The sequence below is a fragment of the Astatotilapia calliptera genome, chromosome 12 (genome assembly GCF_964374335.1).
Source record: "Astatotilapia calliptera chromosome 12, fAstCal68.1, whole genome shotgun sequence".
In the NCBI taxonomy this organism is placed as follows: domain Eukaryota; kingdom Metazoa; phylum Chordata; class Actinopteri; order Cichliformes; family Cichlidae; genus Astatotilapia; species Astatotilapia calliptera.
Window position 1 is genome coordinate 25,775,084 of NC_137433.1, and position 16,379 is coordinate 25,791,462.

At 39.0% G+C, this 16,379-nt stretch overlaps 1 protein-coding gene across 2 annotated transcripts in view; it reads right to left on the reverse strand.

Annotated features, from left to right (window-relative positions):
• fancc (FA complementation group C) overlaps positions 1–16,379 on the reverse strand; it is a 33,306-nt gene that overhangs the window by 9,374 nt on the left and 7,553 nt on the right. For both annotated transcript variants that reach the window (XM_080309275.1, XM_026188825.2), the window contains 9 exons: positions 15,838–15,925; positions 15,608–15,702; positions 8,307–8,414; positions 8,150–8,208; positions 7,399–7,563; positions 6,956–7,109; positions 3,669–3,724; positions 3,462–3,561; positions 1,970–2,045 (listed from right to left, as the gene is read on the reverse strand). In XM_080309275.1, coding sequence (XP_080165401.1) covers positions 1,970–2,045; positions 3,462–3,561; positions 3,669–3,724; positions 6,956–7,109; positions 7,399–7,563; positions 8,150–8,208; positions 8,307–8,414; positions 15,608–15,702; positions 15,838–15,925 — 901 coding nt within the window. The remainder of the gene's footprint in view (positions 1–1,969; positions 2,046–3,461; positions 3,562–3,668; positions 3,725–6,955; positions 7,110–7,398; positions 7,564–8,149; positions 8,209–8,306; positions 8,415–15,607; positions 15,703–15,837; positions 15,926–16,379) is intronic.

Here is a 16,379-nt window from a genome sequence, read left to right on the forward strand (position 1 = left end):
GAAGAGTACAGTGCACTCACAGTCATGTTTAAAAACAAAACAAAACAACCGTTCACATTACCCTACATTACCCTGTTGGAAGCAGTCATCAGAAGATATCAAGACTCATTAGAGCAGGCAACATTTTTACAGACTTCTGTTATCTAATTTTGGTGAGCCTGTGTGAACTGTACCCTCAGTTTCCTTTTCTTAGCTGGCAGGAATAGGACCCAGTGTGGTCCTCTGTTGCTGTAGCTCATCTGCTTAAAGGTTTGATGTTTTGTGTGTTCACAGATACTTTGGTTGTAAGGAGTGGTTATTTCAGTTACTGTTACTTTCCTATCTGCTCAAAGCAGTCTGGCAATTATCCTCTGACTCCTGGCATCAACAGGCGTTTTCACCCAGAGAGTTGCTGCTCACTTGGTATTTTCTCTTTTTTGGACCAATCTCTGTAAACTCCGGAGATGGTTGTGTGGGAAAATCTCATTGGAACATTTTCTGAAATCCATATGACATCCAGAGTCCCTTAAATCAGCGGTCCCCAACCCCCGGACCGGTACCGGTCCGTGAGTCGTTTGGTACCGGGCCACGAGAGTTGAGGCTCGGGTGTGAAATTTATGGTTTTCAGGGTTTTTAATCGTTTTTTATTGTTATTTTTATCCTTAACTCTGTTTCCCTGAGTCTTTTCCCGTGTGTTATCAATAAATCTTCTTTTTTTTGGTATCGGTACTGGTTTTATTTTGTTGTATTTATCTGTGACACCTTAAAGGCCGGTCCATGAAAATATTGTCAGACATAAACCGGTCCATGGTGCAAAAAAGGTTGGGGACCGCTGCCCTAAATCACTTTTCTTCCCCATTCCGACGCTTGTTTTGAACTTCAACAGGTTGTTTTGACCATTTCTAACTGCATACCAATACCAAACAGCTGAACAGGTGTACCTGAAAAGTGGCCAATGAGTGTAATTTCAAAGCAGAAATGACCCAACTGTGATTACTTTCTTGTGCTTTTCAGGATTCATTTTAACTGCTGTTAAAATAGTTTTTTCACATTGCATTGTAAAAAATAGATTTCCCACCGCAAACCAAATTTTTTCACAGAAACGCAGTCCAAATGACACCTGAGGTTGACAAACAAACTTGAATAAATATTTCAAATACTTGTCAGCGTGATCCAAGTTTTTTCCCAAGGCTGTGTTTTAACAATGCAATGCTAAAATGTAATTCGTGGCTTTTTCAGAGAGGGCACGAATCATAATAAATCCTCAAATCTTCTACTTTTCTCAGTACCATTTCTATTCAGTCCCTGGTGAAAAATTGCCCTTCACCACACACACACACACACACACACACACACACACACACACACACACACACACACACACACACAGTAATAATTAACTCTGAGTTCTGGCTGGGCTCCAGCGTGTCCCTAAATGGCTCCATTCATGTAAATCATTCCTGCCTACAGGCCAGTCTGGGCACACACTGATAAGCTTACTGCTCCGTTTTGCTCCTGCACTCACCTACTGTGCATCTCTTTAATTGTAAAGATTCCCAAACACAAAAACTGTTAGCACAGTGATACACATCCAGCATAGATAATACTGATCCTTTTTGATAAGACAAATAAAAATGCTTTGTGTGTTTATGTATGATGACCCATATTTTCATTTGTTCATTTTTATAAAAAACAGGAAAACAGCTATCCCAATAACACAGGCACTGACACCTAAGCCTCCGTTTCTTTTCAAATCACCATTTTTCATGTCTGACATAAAAGGCTTCATAGTTATAAACTAACTACTATTGATTAGCAAGAACAAGACGCACAAAAGACCGTTCATTCTGCTGCAGGAAAACTGTTTACACAGTGATAAAGCGTAACTAATCACGGTCTTCTTCACAGTGATGGGTTTTGTGCATAGTGTCAGAGTGAAACATCCAAAAGCAGACGATGACGCACACAACATGTGTGTCTGCACACTGACCTGATGGCATCGTCAAGAGGGGAACCAGCAGACTTGAAGGCGACTGTGGGAAGAAGGCTTTCACAGATATGCTTGTCTGAAACAACACAAAGCACATTTTTACCTCAGCTTCATCAATGTAAATCACAGTTTCCTTCAACTCATGCATCAGTGTGCTCTGAAAGCCTGAAAAATGGCATTTTGAATGGGAGGCTGTGTAACAGTGATACAGTTGGTGCTAATGTGTAATGTAGCGTGTAATAGGTAGCGTTTTGTGCAGGGTGACTACAGCCATTAAAATCGAGGCCACTGTAAATGCACTATAGCACTGCCATCTAGTGGTTAATAGAGGTGAAAAGAAAGGAAACGCTCTACTCACAAAGCTGCATAGCAGATAATACATCATCCCTACATAGTAACACATCTGTTTTCTGGAATGGCTGACATGTAAGTGCCAGATTATTCCTTACAGTCCCACAAACTGTTTGGATGAATGCTCCCCAAACAGTGACAGAGAACATGTGTCAGCTGAGGGCTGAGAGTTTTAGCAAAAGTTGGAAAGTACACAGTGACACAGAAGTGTAAGAGCTCACAGTGGTTTCCACATTTATCTGTACAGAGTTATTACCTGCAAACTGATGATGTGAATTCATTGTCTATGATGCAGGGGTGTGAAATGTGCTGTGTTAGGTGTGAGCAGCAGGTTCCCAGCTGGAGTTCAAGTGATAATAAAGTGGAGGATTCATCAAGTAAGTGATTTTTCCTGCAGCTCTAGAGGTAATTGCTTGTCGACTGCTGTGTTTGTGTATAACCCTCAGGTTTAAAAGTACCCTTTCTTTAGTTTCCACGCTAGATAAGAATCACTGGAGAAAATCTGCTCGACACCTACAATCCTGTGAAAGAGAAAGTTTTCACAGGACTCCATACGGCCTGCTGAAAAACTGTGATTCAGTAGCTTGTAGAATCACCTTTAGCAGCAATAAGCTGAAGTGATCATTTTCTGTATGACTTTAACAGGCTCTCACATTGTCATGGAGAAATTTAGTTCTTTTTATGACAATGCTTTAACTGAGTGAAGTTTGTGGCAAATAATTTATGCAAAACTCTCTTAAGGTCCTGTCACAATTTGACTGGACTTTGAGCAGCACCTGGACTCTCTTCTTTTCCCTTCCATTGCAGATTTTCCGCTGTGACTGAGATCCCTGTCCTGTTGCAAGCCCATATCATCACCTCTCCATCACCGTACTTGCTATGAGGTTTTGTGCTGATCTGCTGTGTTTTGGGGTTTTTTTGTGCATTATGGCCAAATATCTCGATGTTGGTCTCAAATGTCCAAAGGACATTGTTGCAGTGTTGCAAGTGTTGTGGTTTGTTCAGATGCAACTTTGCGAATCCAAGCCTTTGTCAAAATGTTTTCAGAAACTAGAGATGAATAGACTGAAATAATCTATTAGTCAAATGACTGTTTGCAGTGCTGCAAGAAACAAACATGTATGCATTTATTGTAGCTGACCTGAGGCTTCAGCAGTGCCAGTTCCCTCAGGAAACACTTGGTAAAGGTTTGGACCAGAGTCTTAACAGACTCATTTCCTTCAGCTTGCTTAAGGATGGACCTGCAAAGTACACGTTCAGTAACAGCATATCACTGTAATATTCAGTAAGCACCAGAAATATATACTGACTTTCTACACAAACATAACATATTTCAGCCAGAACTCACCTAAAGATGTCATTTACAACCAAGAATATTGAGCAGTGCTGAGCACAAGCTTTAGGCTGAAACACAGAAACACACAAAAATTTAAATACTTCACAAATGCTAAAAAAAATAAAAAAAATAAAAAATAAAAAACCCTACCAATCCAATCCATACAGAAATTACTGACAATAAATACCTGCTCCCATTAAACCACTTTGAATGTTTGTCCAGAATACTGACCAGAAGGTGTCACTGTTGAATCACCCAGAAACATTCTGCTTTTAAGCCTCAGTTATCCTTGTTCTCACTCTCTCCTCATTAAACACTCAGTTTACCACTCTGTCAGCCCTTCCTTCACGTACACACAAACACCCCCACACACAATTACTTTCTCATCTCCTCCTTAAATGCACTCATCATGTGTTTTGGATTTAACACATTCTTAAACGCCCCAGCACAAAAATTTAACAGCTGCACTGTTCATATTTTCTAGTCCCTAATTATCCTCCAACCCAACACCCATCTTATATAAGGACAAGCACTTCACTATGGGGGAGAAATGGCTTTATTCCTGCAAAATAATGTGCTAGTGGAATGATACAGAAGGGATGCAGATAGGAGTAAGCCTTTTAACTTATTTAATTTACACATAGCCAATTTAGAGCTACCACTTGTGTCAGTATTTTAAAAAAAAATGTAGCTCACCGTTCACTGTTTGAATTAAAACACTAATAGGTTAGAACTTGATTATATAAATAGGGCGCTAAATTGCATTTCCACCAGTTTAGGCAGACTTTTAACCACACAAAGCGCCAAATTATGAGACCAATTACATTCACAGAAATAAACAGCACCGCCAAGTGTTTATGTGGTGTAATTACAACATCTTGTAACAAAGTGATTTTATTCTCAGTTTTATAACATGTGTGTTTCTTTTCTCTCCTCTCAGTTCAGAAGACACCATTAACCAGCCTGTTTGCACGGGTATGGAATTCCATAGAGTTTATGTATAACAGTGTACATCTGCATATTATGTGGGTTGCATGCCAACATGCATGCATGCATGTGAACTGTCATGGTTTCCGCCTTAGTAAAAACAGATGGGACTTTTTTAGCGTCTTCCTCCATACCTTACCACTAACACTTCAAGGAGGGTCAATTACAGCACACAACAAACATTCTGTTTTTGGCAGTCAGACCCAGGAAGTGAGTGTTTATTGTTATTGGGCCTGCGCTTCTCACTGGATCACATGGGGGTGGGACAAGCCGAAATGAGGAATGTAAGAGTAATTCCATGGTTCCCATTTTTGAATGTAGTCTAAACAAGTGAGCAAAAGAGTTGAGGAGAGACGCAATCCAGTGTGCTTTTATGTCTCACGTTATTTGTATCCCGACAGAATATTACACATTGTATACTCAACATGCACGAAACACGAATCTGAATGTATATATTTGTGTGTAAGGTGATGAAAATCAGAGATCGTACAGCTCTACCAAAAGTGGAGGCACACCTTGTAAAGTACAACCCCTTTAGCAAACAGACATTAACATATACATGAATAATCTGTCCAGGGGTTCCCAAACATACAAACATGCCATTGTAAATCCGGAGCAGAGAAATAAACAGGCAAAAATTACATCCCTTATATACAAAGTTAGTTCAACTGTTTATAAAACTTTCCATCAAAGCAGTCCCTGCAAACTAAAGAGGAAGAAGCAGGAATCTAACCCAGAAGTTAGCAGACACGCACATTTTTGTGCATGCAGTGTCAGTGCATGCAAACAAGCATGTCCCTATCTAAAACTGAGAACGTGTGCTTTGCTACCTTGTTATATACACAGCTCAAGTAGACCATCACTCTGTGAAAACAAGAGTGACACAACTGACAAACTTTATCCAAGTTAACTGGAGCAAGATGACAGGTCAAATTTTGTTTCCGTCTTGAGTTTCACTGACATTTATAACTTCCACTCGGAGTGCAATCAAAGGGCTAGGTAAATAGGATGCCATTCATAACGCGCACACAAGTATTTTATTGTTGTGTACAGATGTTTGGCACAAACAATGTGTAAAAAATGTCTGCTTTAGACACACATCCAGATTCGGGTTGGCACTGTTGTATCTAATTTCAGTGTTTTTCCACAGCTTTCTCGAATTGTCTTGTTTCAGTGACACACTTAATTATTATTGTTGTCCTTACATCTCACTGAGGCTTCACTAATTTGGCAAACAAGTTTTAAATGTGGGATAAAAAAAAAGCAGCCTCTGTTGCCCCTCCTCCCAAAAAAAAGAACACCACTCACTGCTTTTACTTTGTGAGCACTTTGCAGCAACGAGGACGTCATTTTCATCAACCAGTCATAACAATTTATAAATCAAAATCACCTCTGACTGGACATGATCTTAAGTTATATGAACTTAGGAGTGGCCAAGAACTCGAGCGACAGAGAGCTCCGTACTTACCCGGCACAGCAAAGGCTGTGTAGCACAGGCCAAATGATGTGAGATGGGGTTAAGAGCTTGCCAAATTATGTGAGACCCATGCAGCGCAAAGCCAACTGGTGTTAGCCGGGCAAGAACAGTCCATAAAGAGTCACCAAAAAAAGCAAAGGAATGTTTCCCAGAATTATGCATATTATAATCAGCAAAATTTTGCAGCAAGGCCTATATTAGAAGCAGCTAAAACTGCAGCTTAACACATAAGGAGTGTGCAATGATTTCTCATGCGAGCCCCTGTAATTCAGGGCAGATGAGTCAAAGTTTGTGCATAACAAACTAATTTAACAGCAGCAGTATATCACCAATATATGAATAAATGAGGCCAATTCATGCAGCAGTAAAACTGCAGAAAATCTCACAGTACAACAGGACAACATTCTGCACATTCTCTCCAACTCTGTCAACATAAAACAACAATATCCTTAGATACTCGTATTTCATCATAAGTTCGGCTCTTCAGATACAGCACGTATACTTTTTAAAAACTTTTTGGCACTTCTGTGACTGTCATGAACTACAATAGTATTGCCAAATTGTTGCTATAAAATGTAAATGATGGGGGAAAAAAGATGAGACTTGATCTATAGCCCAGCAGACTAGTCAACAATCGTGTCAGGTACGATTTAGATGTAACTGTTTCAAATGTATTTTAAATCAGCTCCTAATTTTCAAATGTTCAAAGTTTACAATATAACTGATTGTCTGGGTTTCAAACTCAGGCTTTGATAGAGAATCATGGGTATTTTTTGACGTTTTGTACACTGCAGAATTAAGGTAGAAAATAACTAGAAAACAAACGTTTACCCACCAGCAGTGACTGTGCTACTTGTTGCTCTAGCTTCTGTGGTGTTAACCCTGTAGTTATAACAGACTGCAACAGACTGAGGACTGCTTCTTCCAGGCTGGAAAAGCTGTGATACCACAGAGATACCAAGGCCTGCTCCTCCAATGCCAAACCCTGCCTGGGAAAAGAAGAATAACTTACATCACTGGATGTATATTCCCAGCTGTGAATATTGTGTATATTGTAGATGCATGTATATCACAATCAGATAAAATTCCGGGTTACATTTGGGAAAATCCTTTCTACATCTCAACTATATGAGCCAAGAAATCGCCCTTTGTTTGCCTATGTAATGCTCCAATCTATAAAATACAACAATTAAAATGCTCAATATAGTACAGTAAATACAATGTGATAATGGACTAGGTCATAAAATATTCAGCTTCAAACCCTTAATACTTTACTACCTTGAGTAAGCAGAGGTCAAAGCATTCAGAAAGTCTTCACTGAGACCTTCTGTGACACAAGCCACCGGCCGCTGTAGCAATAGACTAATGAGAGAAGATGCCTCGGGACAAGTGACAATGGGGATGCATGCCTCTGATATATCCACAATCCTGTCACATGAACACCTACATGGAAGATAAGATAGATCTTTATTGTCACTGTTACCAGAACAATGAAACACAGTACTTTACCTCAAGTTAAACATAAACAACTCTGCTATTATCATAGAAAAGACAGAAATCCATCCAGGCTCAAGTTTTATTTTCAGTCCTCCTTTCCACACATCCTATTATTTAAAAATTCACAGTGTGTTGGATTCAAATGTGATTTTAAGTGCACACATAATTATACTAACCATTCTACAAGCTAATACTAACAACTTTGACAAAAGCTATCTATTAGTGTCCTCTAGAGTGGCAGCAGTTAGTCAAAGAGTTAGCTAATATGATGTTAAATGACTGATTACATCACCATCCCTGGATCTAAACTGTGAGGATTTGTTATTTTCTCTGCTGTATATAAATGCTAATAAATACTTTTATTAGCCTTTATTAAAGATAGTTTCAAGAAGGTTTTATATAAACTATGATGATTAATTTTTTCACCATTTTACAACATTTTCGTTAAGAAACAAAACAACCCACTGATGAAATATGAATGGCACTTATCCAGCTGGTCTACATATTTTATTTATTTATTTTTCACATTTACCTCTGACTGTTAAATAATGTGCAGCTTTGTCCAACGTTTTCCTGCAGCAGCGCCACCTTCTGAAAAGCCGGTCAAAGCACAGTTTACATATAAAGCATGTTAAATTCAATATCTTTGTATGTAATGAATGATACCAACAGAAACAAAGCAATAATACCTTTCTCAGGACTTTAAGGTGGTACTCTTTAGCTGGTACACCCATACACTTCATTAACGCTTGTGCTGCAGTTTCATCTTCTTCTGTGGAAAGCTGACACAATACTTTCTGTGGAAGGCCAGAAAACACAATGTGAAGAAAAATATATGTACTGTATGCATACAGCCATGTGGAAAAGAAACACCCTTATGGCTTCTATAGGAATTAAGAACGCAAGTAGCAATCAGGTGCTGCTAATAAAAGATTGGTTTGGTGGGCTGCACCATTCAAATGTGTGTTTACAGAATCTTCTCGGGAACGGACATCCTTGCCAACCCACTGCTCAATACTCTGGAAAGTTCCCAAAAAGTGTAAGAGCTTGAGCTCAGGCTCTACTAGCCTTAGTTAGAATGTAAATGTTAAAGCTTATGAAAGGACAATCACAAAAAGCCTGAACAAGCATGGCTGGTTTAGAACTGCTACCAGAAGAAAGCCTTACGCCTCTAAAAAGATGGCGCCATTTAGGTTTGCAAAATTTCACCTGAACAAACCACAAGCCATCTGGAACAATGTCCTTTGTATATGAGACAAAAAATAAAGATGTTAACAAAAAACATCACATTTCAGCCTAAATCTGTTATATTAACTGTGAAATACAGTGATGGACAGGTGGTGATCTGGGCTTGTTTTGCAGCCACAGAACCTGGGCACCTTGCATCAAGTCAACCATGAATTCCCCCTGTATACCAAAGTATTCAAGAATCACAGGCAGTCTGTACAACAGCTAAAGCTTGGCCCAAACTGGGTAATGGAACAAGATGGAACAAGATGATGAGACAAAACACTTGAAACAAATGGACAACAGAATGACTGAAAAAGAAAAGAATCAAGGTTTTGCAGTGGCCCAGTCAAAGCCCAGACCTCAATCCAATTGAAATGCAATGGTGGGATCTTATGAGAGCTGTGCATACACAAATGCCCACAAACCTCAATGAATTAAAGAAATGCTGTAAAGAAGAGTGGGTCAAAATTCTTCCACAATGATGTGAGAGACTGATAAAGTCCCAGAGAAATGATTACTTCAAGATTTTGCTGGTAAAGCTTGTTCTGCAAGCTCATGAATCAAAGGGTGTACTTAGTTTTTCACAGGACTGCAGAGTCCAGTGATTTTTTTTTCTTTTGACTGTACGTGCATCACAATATAACAAGACTTTGATACAATTTTCCAAACCCTAAGATCCATAACATCAAAGCTAATTAGTTACTGGAATATAGGATGACTCTACTGGCATCACATCATTTGAAACACATGAGTGGAGAAAAGGTATTCCAGTAAGTGAGACTGTATGGACAGCATATGAGCAACTTCAGAGATGAACATTCCTTCTTACAGAGGGCCTTGGTGTTTTACGAGAATTTTTTAAAAGGGGCCTCATCATACACTGATAAACTAGACTAATAAACTCAGCTGATTCTGGTCTTCAAAAAAATGCTGGTCGTAATCAAGGAACAACAGGAGGGAACACAATGCTCATAGTGTAAGGCACAATGCTACATGAGTAACTCTCAAACCGCTTTCAATAAAACAACAAAACTGCCAAGATGTACGATTTCTCAAAATATTTAATAAATATGTCACAGCAGAAGAAGCGTTGAGACATATCGCCTTGTTTTTACTTTCAGTGTTGGCATTTAAAAACCAAAAGTGATGCCACACAGCATTCAGTGGTCTCGTGAATGATACGCTGAATTTTTGACAAAAATATTCTTCAGAATTCCTTCAGAAGTGCTTGAAAACTCAAAGATCCATAACATGAAATTAGAGATTGATTTAAACTTTAGAAATCCCCTCAACTCAACCACAGATTTGACATACTGTTGCAGGCTGGAAAGTGAGATCCAACAGAAACAGCCAAAGCCTCACATCTTCACTAGACATAGAGCTGCAGTAAAAACAGAGAAACATCTATACCACAAAGAACCAATCCCCTAAAACTACAAACAGTGTGCGCTTAACAATAGATAAGGAGAAAAGGAGACTTTGGAGCACAATTTATAAAGAAAAGAACTCAAGTGAAGCAGAAAAACAGAAACCAATGTAGGGATGCTGCAGCGTTGTTGGTGAGGATGTGTGGTTTCTTTGGCAAAGCCCTACAACACGCTAAGATGCTTACCCTCCACATAGTCGCAAAAAACAACCCAATAACTACCATCTGAGAGCCCTCAAACTCTGCACATTGAGTGCATAAAAAAAACCGATCAATCTTATCCCACCCTTGGTAAGGAGGCACAGTGAGGCTGGGGAATGAGAGGGAAGGGAGGCTGGTTAGAAGAAATATCAGAGGGACACTGGAATGCACTGCGATGGCTGCAGTTTAAAAGTCATAAGCAACCAAGTTGGCTTTGGGGATATTGACTGCCATTGCTGCCATAGAAATTATCCCTCCATAAATCTAAAATTAAAACAGAGGATGTAGAAAAATGCACAACGCAAAGGCTTGGGTTGTTTTTGATGGGTGTCTGTTAACAATTACTAAGCCATGACTGAATTCTCCCAAAACCAAAGAAAGACTGAAGTATAACCTCAGATGGTCAAAACAGCAAAGACAAAAAAAGAAGACGAAATGAAGGATAAGAGTGCAAAAAAGGCTCATTATAGAAAATAATAAAGAGAGAAGCAACTGCCCTCAAACCTGGCACAAAGACAGCTACAGGAAAGAAGCAAGAGCAATTTAAGTTTTCCACCAAAATGGCCAAATGTGTCACTTTTGACCCCATAAACCTTGTGTATATGGACATTTTAAGACATTGATTTTTGAAAAAAAATCATTTGTGTCATGTAGCCAACTCAGATTGAAAATAAAAGTTTTACAAGAAACACCCCTTTTAAATTCAGCAACTTTTATGATATAGTTTTAGCTTTTTGATTCTTTTCAATGCACTGCTTCTTTTTTAGACTGAGCTTCCCTTTTGTTGACACATTGGTCATGATTTATGCTATGATAGGAAAAGAAAAACAAAATCGTTAGCAAGTAGACAAAATAACATTAATTATATTCCTTTATTCTAAATTTTAACTTTTGACTTTAAGGGAAAAGTATGACAAAGTGCTTTTGGTAATTAATTGTAATTATAAATCCACCCACCCTTCCGCTTCATCCCAAATGTGCTTTATTGGACTGAGTTTGGGAGAATTTCTAAACAAAAATTGAGACTCATCAGACCAGGCAATGTTTTTCCAATCTTCTGCTGTTCGGTTTTGATAAGCCAGTGTGAACTGTAGCCTGCGTTTCTTGCTCTTAGCTAAAAGGAGTGGCACCCGGTGCGGTCTTCTGCTGCTGTAGCTAATCTGCTTCAAGGTTTGATGTGCTGTGCGTTTAGAGATGCTCTTCTGCCCACATTGGTTATAAGAAATGTTGAGTGGTGAGTTGCTGTTGCCTTCCTACTGGATTGAAGCAGTCTGGTTATTTTCCTCTGACATCAACAAGATACTTGTCCCTAGTTTTTTGTATAGTTTTTTTTTTTTTTTAAATAAACATTTTCTCTAAACCCTACAGATGGTTGTGCAGGGAAGTCCCAGATGATTAGCAGTGTCTGAAATACTCAAACCAGCCCATCCGACTTCAAGAGCCCCATTTCCATTAGTAACTCCTCGGATTGACTCACCATGGATCACCAAGGTTTCCAGGGTTTTCCATTAGGTTACCTGCTCGGCTGTTGTTCCAAGCGATGCGAGCAGGCACTAAAAAAACGTTGTCACACTGCATGCCACCGATTGCCATGCTATGCAGCACTGCTATGACAACGACAACGTACATTAGGTGGTACTCGATTATAATAGAAAATTGGTCAAACCAAGTAGGTACTAATGGAAAAGAGGCTTTAAATCAACCTTTCTTCCCTTTTCTGACACTGAGTTTGAACTTCAGCAGGTGGTCTACATGCCTAAAGCAATTGAGTTGATATGTGATTAACTGACGAGATATTTCTGTTAATAAGTAGCTGAATGGGTGTACCTAATAAAGTGTCAGGTGCATATTCATTTTACATGCCCAGTATTCTTGCAAGCCCTACTCATAGTTATTTCTATTAATTCTATAATTATTAATTCTGACATGAGAATGCATGTGTCTGTTGGTGGCCATTTAAAAGTCACAGTCTTTAACGCTTAGATATGTTGTTTGTGTATCAAGTAGAAAACAAACAAGCGATGAAACGATGAAAAACTCTTCCTCATAAATAAAAGGAAGAAATGGAAAAGAGAATCTCAGTCAATCGGGCAATGACACCCAAAAAGAATCAGATAAATGGAGACAAAGCTACTTTCATCTTCAAATAAAAACACATAAAAGGAGCCAGTGTTAGCCAATAATAAGAAATATGTTTTAAAAGTGAAGTAGCCACTGTGGCTCCAGGGCCAAGCTGTGGTTCACTCTGTTTGAGTCACTAAAGATAGACATCAAAGATTAAGATATCAAACGGTTCATCTTCTGTCCCTCTAATATTATACTCTCATGCTCTGCTTATCTGTCATCTCCTCAAAGCTCATGCCATGGTAGTGCAGCACTGTGTGGTCTCTCTGCAAGTACAGGATGTTGAGAAACAGACCAATTGAGTTAATGACTATCTGACATAGCCTACAGCTATAACAGGAATTCTTCAAACCCAGTCAGAACACTCAGATGTGGGGAAAAGAGGCAGACAGGGAGGGGTGAGGCAAAGACACATGGGAGAAAAGGCTGAGTACTCTTAAGTACTATCATTTTTTTAATAATAAAAATAGAAATATATGGCTACTAACATTACACACAGTAGCAGGCAGGCAAAACACACATATTAGTGCAAATACTCAAATGTGCATGCACAAACATGCACAAAAAATAATTAAATTTAAAAAAAAAAAAATTAGGTGCCACTTAGCATCAGAAACTCAGCTTATTACAGAGGCAGCAAGAAAACAATGTTGGGGAGCAAGATCAGACAGGGCTAACAGAAAACAGGCTGCTTTCTGCATTCCAGGACAGTCAGCCCAACACAACACAGACACGGGGAGAGACACGGAGACAGACCATCTCTGGCCTAAAACCATACATCTGCCCTGTTCTCCCAGATGGGCCGAGTTGCGGTGAAAAGGTTTTTTTGTTCTTCCCGTTATTCCCGTCTTTTGCGGTAAATGGAAGCTCCTTTTGAGGACAAGAGAAGGACAATGAGGAGCAGCTACAGAGGTGGTTATGTTATGTTATTGTACTTTCAAGTGCTACACAGTACACAATACATGTGAACCATTTTTCTAGAAATGACCTCAGTGAACCCAGCACTGGCTGTCAGTGCAGCTACTACCAAACCATCATGAACAAGCATTACATTACTTTGAAAATACAATGGAAAAACTGGAAAAACTAACCAAGTTGTCTCTAGATTAATTTATGGTTTTATTTACAGTATGGGAAAAAATCTGTAGCCACCCCTAATTTATATTACTTTACTAGGAAAAGCCTCCACCATGTTTTACAGATGGCTGTAAACCACTGAACCTCTCTCCTGACCTCCTTCGTACATAATGACAATGATTTCAACTACCTCAAGAATGGCTTCTTGACAGCCAGCCATCCACTAACACTCTTCAGTTGGGGTCCTTTGTGTCAGGTCTTTGCTAGCTGAGTTTTTTCACCTTTCTTAAAAACATGACTTTTTAGATACTGTTCATCTGCTACAGAAAGTTTTTTAGGCCTGCCACTTTCTGTCCTCCACTCCTCCAGTGTAATCTGATTTTTTTACAATGCACAATACACTGACATATGCATGTGTGATAGGGTGATAGTAAATAAATGAATAAATAAATAGGTTTTTCTAGCTGTTCGTGTAGACGGCACCAGTTCATTCTTTAAGTTACAACTGTTGTAACTGTAACTGAGTGGTTATATCTTCACCATCTATCCATTTTTATTAACCCCTTATCTAAACTGGCTCAAAGTCATGAGGGAGCTGGGGCCTACTCCAGCTGTCATCAGGCTAGAGGTGAGCTACACCCAGGACAGGTCATCTCTCCTATCTAATCATAAACGAGTCTTATTGTTATTTGAGAAAGTAATATTAATCTTCATATCTTAGTATAGTTCACGTACACCTATGTACACAACCACAATGCACACATGCACTCTGCTTCTCCTCTTGCAGGTCAAAGACCCTCTGGCAAAATTTAAAGTTTACTTCCAAGACACTGTTCCAATTAAAAGGATGTTTTATTAGATGAGAAATTAATCCAAGTAATACTAACACACAGATAATCTGGCAAAAATGTGAATGTTCCACATTGTTTATCATAAGCCATCTGTGTGAACCCTCTCAAAGTTGAACACCACAGAATCTTTTCTTCCCTCTGTTCCCGTTCCCTCCTTTGTATGTGCGCCCTGAGAACACACAGTTAACAGGATCCGCTAACTATAATATGAAGGCTGATCCTCCTCTGGTGACAAGAGGCAGTAAAACAGTCCATTTTGATTTGCTTTCAAAATATGTTTTACAGTTTGGGGCACAAAAGCTTAGGCAAACAGAGATCCAATCTACGACATTCATCATCCATGTCCAATTGGAGAGGAAAGAGAGAGCTGGCCATCAAACTCCTATTAAAAGTATATTAGACTGAAAATCTCTTCAGCAGCCCGAAGGCAGTCAAAGAGAGATTCTTTTATGAGTATTTGCTAAAAGAATGATCTGTAACAGCCAAATAATCTGTATGTCAACTCGGTCCAGAACGAATTAGAACATGAATAGCAAACACACCAGGTTTTAATATGATGGCAATAGGAAGGAAAATGCCTAAATGTTATAAAGGCATAAAAACAACTAGTACAATATCAGAATTTTATAGTTCCTTTCGCCTCTATTTTTTCCAGGATTCCTTTTTTGTGATAGATATCTACTCACAGTAGAACTATAACACATATAGTACATGCCACAAGTTTCTATATTAAGTCAACTTGTGAAGTGAACTTGAGAATTTTGGCTTCAGACACGAATTACATCTTCACTGCATATTCAAGTGAAACCATCTTTGTTCCCCTTTGTGTAATATATTTTGTGTCTTTTTCTGACATTCTCACAATAAAATATATCAGGTCACCAGGTCTTAGTGAATATGCTGCAATTATCACTGATAATCACTAAACTTATATGACATAAACAGTCACAGATATACTGAAAAAAAGCACTGAGCCATATACAAAACTGTGACCATCTTCAAAATATATCAAAAGTCAGACCAACTTTTATTAGTAACCTGAATGAGCCACTGATAAAGATTTAAAATGCTAAGTGCGTACCCGTATCCACTGGTTGGCTTTTTTCTCCACAGCATTGCTTGGACGCTCTGAGTACAGTCCCCAAAGACACCCAAGCAGCAGCCCTCTGCTTGTATCTGCAAAAAAATACACCACCACATAACGCATTATACACCATGCGAGAATGATTACCATCATTATTACTTTTATCTGTTTTGGGGCTGTGAAACCCACTAGCGATTGAGTGAAAGTTGTCCAGAAGCTCCACTCACCACACACGGTGACATAAGGATTCCAGCACAGCTGACCCAAAAGCTGGCCTAAGAAGGGCAGCCTCTTCATGGTTTCTGTTGTTGAGCTCTTAGAGGCAGAAAGAGGGAGAGAAAAAAAAGACTTTATACTGTACGTGTTTTTCATTTTCAATACTCTCTTACTTCTGGGAAGGTACATGCAGAAATATGTTTCTAATAGGATGGAAATATGACACAAATGGAAGAAGGACAACAAAGGAAATATCTTTTCATTGTTTCACTGTATTACAGATGTTTGCACCTCGTCACCTGTTTCATTTATCCTTTTAACCTAGCAACACTTTGTCATAACATTAAACATTAGAAGAATCTTATAATCACAATCCTTCCTAATTAGAACTGAGCTGAGTAACAGACACATCAACAGCTGTACAGTATACTGCTCACGCATCACCTTGTTTCCTTTGTTATGGTCATGTCACAACTCCTTCCATAGACTCAACAGTGATAGATACAGAAAACAGAACACATTGCAAAACAGGGCTCTGGTCAAGGGTGCGATA